At 28.2% G+C, this 13,669-nt stretch overlaps 1 protein-coding gene across 1 annotated transcript; it reads left to right on the forward strand.

Moving 5' to 3' along the window:
• Positions 1-3,810: 3,810 nt before the first annotated feature.
• LOC114176382 (probable beta-1,4-xylosyltransferase IRX14) lies at positions 3,811-6,369 on the forward strand. Its single transcript, XM_028061422.1, has 3 exons — positions 3,811-4,698; positions 4,990-5,511; positions 5,968-6,369. Exons 1-3 carry the CDS (start codon positions 3,983-3,985, stop codon positions 6,173-6,175), a joined length of 1,446 nt encoding a protein of 481 aa, XP_027917223.1. The 5' UTR covers positions 3,811-3,982; the 3' UTR covers positions 6,176-6,369.
• Positions 6,370-13,669: the final 7,300 nt, after the last annotated feature.

Genomic DNA, 13,669 nt, shown 5'->3' on the forward strand with positions numbered 1-13,669 from the left:
CAATTATTCTCTTAATAAATAAGATTTAATAATGTTACGTTTCGTTTACCGTAATTTTTTATTATTATATAAAAATTGATTAACTAATATTGAAATAAAGAAAAATGGGTATAAGTATGGGTACGAGAATATACTCCTTATCCGGTGAAGATGAGGATAAGACAAAAATTTTATACTAGTTAGATTTGAAAATGAAAATGAAGATAAATTTTTTCGATAAAAATAAATATAAGATAATCAAACTCATTCCCACCTCGTTACTATCTCTAATATTACTATTGTTTGTTACAATCAGACATTATTACCGTAATTAAAAAGTATAAAGTTATAAAGTTATTTGATATCCCGGTATGTAATGTCACTTAAATATAAATTTACTGCTGACTAACAATATTACATCACATCCCCCACACTTTTATAGCAACATCACGTTAATGCTACTTATTGTTTTACATCTTTGTGTTTTTATTATTAAATTTAATTGTACTTTTCATAATTTTTATTTAAACTATGAAAATTTTAGTTTTAAATTGTTTTTGTACCAGTTTTAAAATTATCGATCTGACCAAGATTAAGAAATTCAAGATAAGTGGTATATTCTAGAATTTTTCAATGATATTAAATACTCAGGATTCTCAATCATCATATTAAATCGAAAGTTGGTATACTTATCATGATTTTAAAAAATATTAATCAATCAAATGATTTTTGTAATATTACAAGATTGTAAGTCAATGATTTGGAAAAAAATGTTATCTTTACCACAGTAATAACACGCAAAAATGTTGGTGATAAAATATTCATACCAATAACGAACTTGACTTCTTATTCTAGCATGTCTTTCATGTTTCAAAGGAGACATTCCTATATGTTTGTGCTTTGTCATGACAACACATTAATCTTATATTTATTTTAGTTTCTAATTACAAATAAATAAAATAAATGTTGCATTCCTATTTAAAAATATTTAATAAGAGATATACAAATTAATCTTATACCATTATGATTATTTGTTAATTATTGTATTATATTCTTTTGTTTTTTGTTTTTGAATCCAATTTTACATTTAATAAAATTGTATAAGTTCTATATGACAAGATTATAGTGACTTTCTGAACAATTAAATTGTGTATGGATGTTTATAAAAGCTACATACATAAATGTTAACAAAGTTGAAATTTTATGAAAAAACAATGATTATTACAGTTAGTATTCAAGATTATTACATTCACTTACAAATATGACAAAACAATGATTATTACAGTTAGTATTCAAGATTATTACATTCACTTACAAATATGGTAATATGGTCAAATTGATGTCTTTTATTTTAAATCATATTTATCATCATTGTTTAAAAATTAATATCTATTTTTAACTTTCTTTTACCAATTACTATAAAGAAAAAATCATTTACCTTAAAAATAATGTGCGTTGCAGGAGTCAAAATACTAGGTTGAACTTATATATTATTACATTTTTTTAAAGACAATAAATAAAAGTAAATTAAAATAAATCAATTTCTTAGGTTTAAATTATATTCATAGTCTATAGTCTTGGCACATGCGGGTCACCTATCTATAAATGTTTCTACGGTACTGGAAAAATTTATTTGTTTCCTTTTCTATTGAAAAAAATAATAATAATTAAAGTCTTGCAATTATAACAATTATTTATTTATCCAAATACTTTTCTGACACATGCATAAACTTAACATATATTCTAAATTAAATCCCAATATTTAAAAAACAATGTATATTATTATAAACAAATTTATCATAATATTTTTTATTATTCACTATTTTAATTAATTATTATTTTAAATAAATATCTCATAAAATTTATTATTTTTACATATAATAAAATACATTCTTATAAATATTTAATAAATTTTTATTTCAAAAAACATGTGCTTTACATAGTCTAAAATGCTAGTATTTATATATTTACAGTTCAAATCAAACACATTTATTCAATTTCTCTTAACATTTTCTATTTATAAAATACTATCACTATTAATAGTATTCATTAAACTCATTCTTCTTACAAATATTCTCGATCTTACACAAACAAACAAACACATTATTTGTACCACAAATTTTGAATTCAACCATAAAACATTAAAATTTTTAAAGAGATTATTTTTTCTTACCTTAAAGAATATGCCTACTATTGTTTTTCCCTACATGGCTCCATCACTTTCGATCTAGCTAAAGATGAAATTGATTAAGATATCCCATAGAAATCTTCACAAAGATTGATTTTATGACCTTAGATATTGAAAAAGACAAGGAATAAAGTCAAATTAAAAAAAAAAACCTTTTTAAAGATCCAAAAATTTATTCTGTTATGAAAAAAATGAATTCTATTTTTAATAAAAAAATTTCCTTTCTACTATAAAAGAATTTATTTCTAAGTTCTCACATTTCACAAATTAAGAATATAGAATGTTAGTTCTCATATTTCAAAATTATTCATTTCACATATACTAGCGTACACACAGGCGCTATCGCGCTTGTGTATACGCATTTTTTAAATTATGAATAATAGTATTTTAGTAGATGATAATAATGTAATGTTAAAAATGAAGTGAAATGTTAAAAATAAAGTGAAATGAATAGAAAAGTTAATTGTTGATGAATAAAAAAAATAAGATAAACAATTTTATAGAAAATAGGTAAAAATAACCATTAATTTTAAAAAATAGTAAATAATTATATTATAAAGGGTAGAATTGGTATTATGAAATGTGGACACAAAAGAGAGAATCCTATTATTGTGCGTACACACAGGCGCTATCGCGCCTGTGTATACGCATTTTTTAAATTATGAATAATAGTATCTTAGTAGATGATAATAATGTAATGTTAAAAATGAAGTGAAATGTTAAAAATAAAGTGAAATGAATAGAAAAGTTAATTGTTGATGAATAAAAAAATAAGATAAACAATTTTATAGAAAATAGGTAAAAAGAACCATTAATTTTAAAAAATAATAAATAATCATATTATAAAGGATAGAATTGGTATTATGAAATGTGGACACAAAAGAGGGAATCCTCTTTGTTATTGTTATAGATAATAGCATAAGATTTTAACACCAGTTTAATTATTAAAAAAAAAACGAACTGCAATCATTTTTACAAACTATTATTAGTATGCAATTGAGTGTAAATGATAAATAAAATAACTAAGTAATTTACTATATATAATTTGATTTGTTTATTCAAGTGAAGTTAATCTTTTTAAAAGCACTTTTTTTACCCCTACAAACTTTATCATAATCAATCATTGCAAATAGTTCCGAAGATCCACTTTTTTTTTTCAAATAAAATAACTTTGTTTAAATAAAATATTAATTAATTGAAATAATGAGTCAAATACACCCTTGGTAAAAAAAACACTTTGTTAACATTATTCTATTTTATTCGAGACATTTAAGTAGCATTAATTATATAATTAAGAAATAAAATACTACTTAGTTATTATGAAATTAAAATGTATGATTGTAAGTGTTTCTTTTTAATTTTTTAAAAAGATCAAACCAATGAGAAAGAAACGAATTTACGCACACCATTATTATCAAACATTAAATAAAGTTTGAATTTACCAGCACCGTTTATCATAAAAACATTAAATAGAAATTGGCAACACTTGGTAGTATCCCTGTACCCCTGTATTATCACTAAAGTCCCAAATATCACCTTAATCCCAACAACAACTAAGTAGGATGATGGAGCAAAATAATAATTGTCCATAAACTAAATAATATATCAAGTAATAACAAAATAAAATAAAGAAAAGATGAATCGATTCAATTCAATCGAACGTTAAGCATTCTTTCACTACTGTTTTCATGTTAGCATTCTTTCTTTCTTTCTTTATGATTCTAACTCCAAAGCAACTCATCATTTTGAATACTAAGTTCCATCACGGCGCAATCTTCTACCTTCTTTGCTCTCTCTTTGAACTAGAGAGGCAAAATGAAGTTCTCGGCGTGGCAGCAGAGCTACATCAACCGCCGGAGCAACAGCTTCAGAGCACCTTTGCCGTTGGAATCTTCCGGCGAAGCCTCCGGTAAGTCTCCGGTGACCACCTTTTCGTTCCTCCTCCACGCCGCCTGCTGCCTCATCAGCGTCGTCCTCGGTTTCCGCTTCTCCCGCCTCGTCTACCTGTTCTTCTTCTCAGTTACCTCAACAAACTTCTCTGCGTTCCGTGGCGGCGAAATCCCCGCTCCGCTCGTCGTGCGTTCCTCCCTTGCCACGAAACCGATGGCGAATCAGGCGAACCAGACCGCCGGCAGCCGCGTGCTGGTTGGGCGGCACGGGATCCAAGTACGGCCATGGCCGCATCCAAATCCCGAGGAGGTGATGAAGGCGTACCGCATAATCGAGAGAGTTCAAAGGGAGCAGAGGGCACTGTTCGGAGTGAAGAAAGCGAAAACGGTTATTGCAGTCACGCCGACCCACGTGCGCACCTTCCAGAAGCTTCACTTAAGCTGCGTGATGCACTCGCTAATGCTCGTGCCGTACGATGTCATTTGGATCGTGGTGGAGGCTGGACGAGTCACCAATGAGACTGCTTCCATCATCGCCAAGTCAGGACTCAGAACCATCCACGTCGGCTTCAATCACCGAATGCCGATTTCTTGGGATGAAAGACACAAATTGGAGGCTCGAATGCGCCTTCATGCTTTGAGGTCAACATTTCAGCTTTCCCTTTATTGAAAATTCTAATGCGTAAATTTTCAATTCGTCTGGTACTGTTTTCCCGCTAATTGGCGCATAAGAAATAATCGCTCAATTACTAGCAAATTGTAAGAGAAATTTGTCCATAATAGTTCTAGCTCAAGGAAAATCGTGAATTGTGTAGTGTGCAGAATACTAATGACTTCAAACCAAAAGAAGTTAGAAACAATTGTACTGGAGGTTTAAAGATTTAGTTTGTTGTTAAGTAAAACGTATGATTGATTTTTTGTGTGGTGGAATAGGATTGTGAGCAACGAGAGGCTGGATGGGATTGTGATGTTTGTAGATGATAGCAATATGCATAGCATGGAGTTGTTTGATGAGATTCAAAATGTGAAGTGGGTTGGTGCGTTTTCGATTGGAATTCTTGTTCATTCAGGTGGTGCGGAGGAGGCCTCAGCAATACCGGTGCAAGGTCCTGCTTGTAATGCGACCAATAATCTTGTTGGGTGGCATACCTTCAAACCATTGCGCTATGTTGGAAAAAGTGCAGTTTACATAGATGATCTGGCACCTGTGCTTCCCAGAAAGATTGAGTGGGCTGGGTTTGTGTTGAATTCTAGGTTGCTTTGGAGGGATCTTGATGATAGGCCAGAATGGATTAAGGATCTTCAAGTGTTGGATGAGATTGATGAGGATATAGAAAGTCCCCTGTCTCTGCTCAGAGACACCTCCGTGGTTGAACCACTTGGCAGTTGTGGACGCCATGTTTTGCTCTGGTGGCTGCGGGTTGAAGCTCGCACAGACAGCAAATTCCCTGCTCGGTGAGTCCTCTTCTCTTCATTACCTAGATTCAAGCAACTTACTTCATTAGTACAACCAAATAGTACTTAACTTTCTCTCCGGCCATGTAAGGACAAGGTCCAGTGAACTGGAGGCTAATGATAGCATGGATAAGGAGGTCAAAAGAAGGAAAATTAAGTGTTATAAAGATCATATTTGGTGGAATTATTAATGCATATTATGAATTAATTTTTATATTATGTCTTTATATAATATGATGTTGGGACATAAATGAATACATTGATTTTCTAAAAACTATATAAGTGTATTTTTCTTTAAAAAAATGAAGTAATAAAGTTCAGTATTAATTTTAGTTTTTATTTCCTGAGGAGTGGTAATATGTATCCGTTGATATCTTCTGGAATTTGGGGAGTTAAAATTGCCGTGTTTTCTGTACATATGAACATATCTTGAGCATTCGATGCAATTTGATGCAGATGGAAAATTGAGCCTCCTCTGGACATCACAGTCCCATCAAAACGTACTCCATGGCCAGATGATCCTCGTCAACTCCCAATCAATGAACATACGACTAAGCATTCTACAAAGAGCAGAACATCTAGATCCAGGCGCAGTCGAAATAAGAGAAGACATGGCGCCAAAGTGATAGGTGTGAAAGTCTCTACACATTCTAAACAAAACTGAGATGTTAATAAATACATTTTAGAAATTTTCTGCCCTGTGAATACGAAACTGTTGACAAGAACGTGGATTGAACAAGCGAAGAAGCTCATGTTCGTACAGGATAGGATACATATATTGTGGTTACTTATTGAAAGACAGTGTCAACTTTGTTCTGGAGCATCTGCTTCATCTCAGGAATTTGGTAATTTTTCTTCGATCTTTTCAATGCAATAGAAAATCTTCATAGGAATATATCCATACGCTCGTCTTTTCTTTCTTTTCATTACTTCTCGGCATAACAGAGCAACAAAGCTTGTACATGTCAATTAATGATTTTAGCACTTGTGAGACACCTTACTTCTTATAGTAAAAGTGTAAACTCATCTTTTCAATTTTTTGATTTTTATACTATTATTTTGACATCTAATAAATTTTTACAGATATTTTTATGTTCAATATTTTACTTTTTAGTCTCTTTTTTCTTTAAAATATAAAAATTAATTATTTTAATAATCAAAATATTTCTAAAAGTAGATTGTCAAGTAATGCATCTATCATCTCATAAAATCGAAAATCATTGTCCCATGAATGTCACTCATTCATGACATTTAATTTATTTGAAATATATTAACAATCGTATCTTCATTGAATTCCAATGTATTGTTAACTTACCATTTTCTAAAAATTAAATTTAAATACCTACGCTAAACTATACAATAAAAATATGTAAATACGTGAAAAATTATAAAAAATATTATTAACTTAATTATTATTTAAACGTCATAGTGAAATTTATACTGTTTTAATTTCATTTATCAGTGGCGAAGCAAGTATTTTATGCCATGTCAAATAGGGATGGCAACAAGGTGAGATGGGGACGGGCTTTGCAATCAAATATATATATTTCTATAAAAAAAATTCATTCCCATTTTAATATTTACATCCAAATGGGTATCAATTTTTTGTTTCATCTCTATTTCTACTGGATAACGGGTATATACTTATATCCATACCTATAGTCAATCTCTTACTCTTTCAATATTAATTAATTTTTATAAAATAATATAAAATTACGGTAAAAGAAATATAATATTATAAAATATTATTAAGTGAAGGGTTGTTTCTTCGATATCAAATATTTAGAAAGAAATTATAATTGTATACATTTTAAATTAGAATACCAAATAAAATTTCATGAGAACCAAAATATTTATTAAATTTGCAAACATTAATGAAACCTAGTTGTTAAAATTTAAAAATATTTTTTAAAAAAATATTAAAAAAAAGCAAATATTCAAATTAGAATATATTTTAAATGTTGGTTTATTTCAATTTTTTAAATTCTAATTATTCTCTTTCTTTACACTAATAAAAATTATAATACATGACTTGATCAAAATCATGCATGGAATAAAAATTAAACCAATAATAAAAATTTTTTAAATTAGATCTTGTATATTTTGAACTTCAATATATGTTGGATGGTGATAAAAAAAATTCATAGCAATTATATAATGTTTTATATTATAGTAAATAAAATATATTTATACAATTATAGTGACGAAATTACAATTTGATATTGAGTTAGAAAAAAAACTTATATAAAATATAACAAAATAGTATTTACACAATAAAAATAAATAACAAATAAAAATATTAAAAAATTATCAAATATGTATCTTAGAAACAATTTGAGATATGATTGAATGAAATATTACAAAGGAAAATAAATATATAATTAAGGGTGTGATAAGATGAAAAATACATTAGAGATCTAAAAAAAACTTTTTAAATATCAATGGTTTAGTAATAATGAAAATTCTTTTAGCAAAACAATAGAGTTTTTCAAATGAAACAAAAATTAATAATAGTAGACAAAAAAATAATCTTTTTTATATTACTTAGTAAAATGAAAAGATTTATGCTATCGAACACTTGAATTGAGAGTGTTAAACGTTTTTTATGTGAAAGAAAAATAAAAATATTAAAAAAATAGAAATATTCAGATGTGAGACATAAAAAATATTTAATTAACATACATTAATTGAACATAATTGAATAAAGGTTATGATGTGATGAAAAATATATTGGAGATACAAATGAATTTCATAAAAGACAAACAATTAGAAGAATTAAAAAATAAAAAGTGTGTAGTAATATATATATATATATATATATATATATATATATATATATATAAAGTTACTAAATTGACTATGAAAGTTTAATAATTTAAGTGAGGACGGGAATATGGCGGGGACAAATACTATGGCGTGTATGGGGACATGCAGACGGGACACATATGTACTTTTTCATATCAATCCCCATACCTTATTTAAAAAGTCGAGAATTATCCATATTTGTATCTATACCCAATCAATACAAAAATTTTCTGTCTAAATAAGAATAAATTTGGATAATATTCATGAAGACAAATTTATTTACCATCTTTAATGACAAGTTGATATTCAAATAAATATTTAAAGAAAAATACGTCTTTTTTTAGTCAAGGTTTTTAGAAAATCATGATCACATATTTAAAGTGTCCTTTTTTGTCTTAATAACTTTCTATTCATAAATAATATGTGGCAAACTTTTTATTGTCTTTTCATGTTCAGTAATATTAACATGATTAATATGCTTAATTTTTAAAGGATTTCACTTGCTATCCAAGTTATTTCAGAGTGATGGTTTAGGTGACCTACTTAATTAGGAAGCGATTTTGTTTCATCAAGAATTTGTTTCAAAGAACTTATCTCCTTATGACAGATCTTCAACGTTCGAAATCCAATTGATTGGTCTTGTTCTTAGGAAGGCTCGAGACATTAGATGCAATTTGACGCTTATTGTAACGCTTCAATCATTATATAGAGATATTTGTATATTTGTGCGGGAAGATTTTTGTAGCGATAACTATAATATAATTTAATATACATAAGTACATATATAAACAACATAAAACATATATAGATATATGTTATCTAAATTATCTAAATGTACCTAATAATAAAAGCTCTACTTCATAATAAATCTAAGTATTTTCTAGAGTCAAACGTTTTAAAAGAAGATTTTTTACAACTTTTTCGAACAACTTTGACTAAATTAGTCATCTTGTATTTGTATCATAAACACATATAAAATAAAAAGTATGAAAATAAAAGAATTTTTGTAAGCGTCAAATATCAGTTTTAATAAATGTGACATACAATAACAAAAAGTAGATCATATGGTCCAAAATTATAAAATTTAATATTCACTTTATCAAATCTATTTATCCATATTCCACTTACGGTGATATTTCCAAAGAGCAAAAGTCACATGAAAAGTAATTGAGTATTTGAATATTTTTTATTAAAAAAAAGTTAAATATGCTTTTGGTTCTTCAACTTTTAGTGAAAATTAGGATTAGTTCTTTTTAAAAACCTCGATCCAATCTACTCTCTCAACTCTATAAATGCATGAATTTAGTACTTTTAACCAATTTTTTTAAGCTTATTTGACGTTTTAAACACATTTCATTATAGTATTTTTGTTTGTTTATATTGTTTAATACATGTTCGCTTCAATATTAGCTGAGAAACACGTTTGAAACGTAAAATAAAGTTAACAAAATTTAGTTTAAAAGACTAAATCCACTCATTTCTAAAGATAAGAGGCTACAGTGGTTCAAGGTTTCTAAAAGGAATTAATTCCAATTTTTACTAAAAATTGAAATGCCAAAAACATATTTAACCTTAAAAAAATTACTATGATTACAAGCACAGACGGAACTTAGTGATGACACGACTCCCCAATTTTTTATTTATTTTAAATGTTATATATATATATATATATTTATATTTTTTAAATTATATTTATGTATTATTATATTATTTAAATTAAGTATGTTATGAAAAATTATAATAAAAAAATAAAATAAAAATTAACTTAATAAAGATTTTTGTAATGAAAGAAATTAGGATTTTGTTTCTGACTATAAGGTAAATCATCAAGAAAGTGTAAGAGAAACAAAAAGGATAAAGAGATAAATTGAAAGACGGATATTAAAAAACAAAGACATTAAAAAATACATTCTCACATTGTCTCTTATGCTGTGTTTGGATCCGCATGAGTATTGTTCATGCAGATGGAAAGTGACTTGAAAACGTGTTTGGATCTGTTTGTTTGCGTTGTCTTGAGAGTGTAGATTTGTAGGTGAATTGCAAATTTTGACACTCTCTAAAATGAAGAGAAGTGCATAGAAAGGCATCGTACTAAAATTATTTTATTGTCCCTCCCTCTTTATATATATATATATATATAATTTCAATTTTAATTATTATAATAATTAGTATTATATGATAATAATAAAAATAATAATATTATTATTATTCAAATGAATATCTTTTGTAAATAAATTAATTCTATAAAATAAAATATATTCAAATAAATGTGGAGTTAAAATTAAACAGTCTATATTATAAATTATTTCAATATAATTGATAATAATAATAATAATTTTAAGTTATTAACTATAATATGAATAAATTATATTTTTGTAATTTTAAATAACATTTTTAATTTTATTTGAATATCATTTTTTCTATTTACATTGAAGGGTAAAATGGTAATCATACAATTTATTTTATTAAAAATTATAATTTATTAAATTTTATCAATCACATCCTACACAAACTTTCATAAATTTTCCACTCATATCCACTCAAATCATATCATCTCTCCTTTAATCCAAAATCTAAACAACCACATATTTACATACAAATCAACTCAAATAAACACAAATTCATTCTTTCAAATTCACACCCTAATCTAAACACAACATTTGAGAGAGATTGGATAACACATTCTCACATGATCTCTCTCAAATTAAGTTGTTCATAAATTAGTATGAATCTCGATCACGATTTTAAATTTTTTGTATGAAATTGATATAAACTCTAATTTTCTCCATATTAGTATAATCCTAAATTTTAAAATTTAGGAATTTTTGTGTTTATTTTATGATTATTTTATAATAGTTATATTTTTTTATTCTATTATAATGTGTGATTATTTTAAATAAAAAAATTTATTAAAAATGTAAAAAATCCTATTTGAGACTGTAAATTTTTGTCTAAATTCCGCCGTGATTATAACCTTGACCTTACGATATGGGAAGTGATTAAGCACTTCAAACATTGGTCATAATTATAAGTTTGACCTGTGAATGTCTCTGGACACAAGTTATTGAAATGAGCGAAGTCCACACACGTCTCCCGTTTCTTGATAAACTGTTTAATCATTCGTACATTGGCGAAACATTCTTGATACGATATTTTTCATACATGTTTCGTGTTTATTAATTTTTTGGTCTCTCTAATTGATTTTTTTTTTATCTTTCTTTCTCTTATTTTCTTCTATTTTGCATCACTAGTTTTGTACGGGGATCCACTATTAACGTATGATATATGATTATGAACTTAAGTTTATTCCAAGCACGTCAAAAGTTCTCCCGGAAACACATCCCAATTTTCTTTTAGGAGATAAAAAAATATTTGCTTCAAATAAATATATTCGTTGATTCCTATCTTAATGCTCTTCTACTTCCCTTGTCAACTTCATTTACTTTGCCAACATGTTCATGTCTCCGCTCTTCATACACTCTTTTTTAATTTTTACAAGACCAATCTTATAACTCCAAGTGTCCCAAAACATAGAATTAACAAAACTTTCCTTGTCGACAGAACTTCATGAAGTACCACCCCTACCAAGTTATCATCCAAGATCATTATAGTTGGAGTAAGCTTTCATAAACAAGGTCATGACCAACCGCACATATCATTTTTTTTCCGAAAAAACTAGTGCAACCTCCCCTAATATACTATAAACATGTGTTTTAATCATATGCCAGAACTTCAGAATATTGTAGAAAATGACTTTAGACCCCAAATTCAACGAACTACATGACCATTTTAATGCAACTGAAATTAGAAAAGAAATAATATGTACAAAAAGACTTATGGTAAAAAAAATTAAGTAACTACATAACCATTTTTGACAATATTGACGTGACAACACTTCATTCGATAAAAGAAAGGTTTGGAGTGGCTTGAAAATGAAAAAGAAAGATTTGGTATAGCTTGAAAAGAAATTTTTATAAAAAAAAAAAATTGTCAAAATATCATATTTCATATATTTATTGGCATTTACAAGTCTTATAAAATTCTTACCAAACATCATGTTCTAGGTTGAGATGTTAATCGGGTCCTTTTGATAACTTATTCATCTTTATACACCCTGACGACCAAACTCTAGCTGACCTATGCGTATGCATGCAGTGGACCGACCTCAAGCTAACCTATGTGTATGCACGCAGTGGACCGACCTCAAGCCGACCTATGTGTATGCACGCAGTGGGCCGACCTCAAAATGACCTATGTGTATGGACGTATTGGGCCAGACTCAGAGCAGACCAAGGTACGTGGACGTATTGGGTTTATATTGGAGCCGACCTCATTGGAAGGTCGTGTTATGCCCAGCTTGGAGCCGACCTACGTACTCCGATGCACTAGGTCCGACCTGGACCCGACCTATCCGAAAGGCCCAATTCACTTAAACCGTAGCCCCTTTCTCCTCAGGATAACAACAAAAGAGTCACATAACCACATCCACACAAAGGTTGGGGTAACCCCCGCACACGTCAACTACCTCCCGCGATTCTAGGAGGACTGAAGTAAGGATGAGTTGGAGACCTCTCTATAAAGCTAAACAACTCCTCTCCTCCAAGAGGAAGAGCACAGAAAAGACAAGTCTAGTGAGGAAAAAGCATTCTTTAGTAAAAACATCTGGCGGAGAGGACGAACTGTGACTGTTGTGCACCTTAGATTCTCCTCTGCGTGAACAAGTCCTTTTTTCTAACTCAGTTTAAATGATAAATGGTAATAAACTGTGACGGTTACTTAGCACTTTGATATTTTTTTGATTTTTTTTAAAAATTTTAATTTTTAATTTTTTTTAATGTTTGAAAAGATGTTTACGTGTCAACCCAACTGCGTCACGTGTCAGAATCAATGTTTTATATCCAATTTATTTATTATATTTGATATTTTTGTTTAATTTCGTCCCATCTTTTAAAATGTAATTACAATTTTGTCACTCTCCAAATTAAGATCAAATTTAATTTTTATATAAATGTTATAATGATATTTTTATTGAAATTGAATTTTCTATTAAATATTTTTAGTTTAAGATTATAATTAGTTTAAAACTTTAGATCAATAATATTAATTTTCATCTTAAAATTTTCTTTCTAATTTTAAATCAAACATCTACTAGAGTGTGATTTAGAAATGGTAGTTATATTTCATTTTAGCTGTGCATATTTTAACATAGCCAATATATTTTAGCTCCATAGCACATGACATGAAGATTCAAACGAATCTAGAATCTATCTTCCTCGGGACTTGTTTGTTGGCGGCACACTCCATGGATGCCCTGGCCACAATTTTGCATTTTCATGGATACCATCAACGATTC

This window comes from Vigna unguiculata, chromosome 3 (genome assembly GCF_004118075.2).
Source record: "Vigna unguiculata cultivar IT97K-499-35 chromosome 3, ASM411807v1, whole genome shotgun sequence".
Classification (NCBI taxonomy): Eukaryota; Viridiplantae; Streptophyta; class Magnoliopsida; order Fabales; family Fabaceae; genus Vigna; species Vigna unguiculata.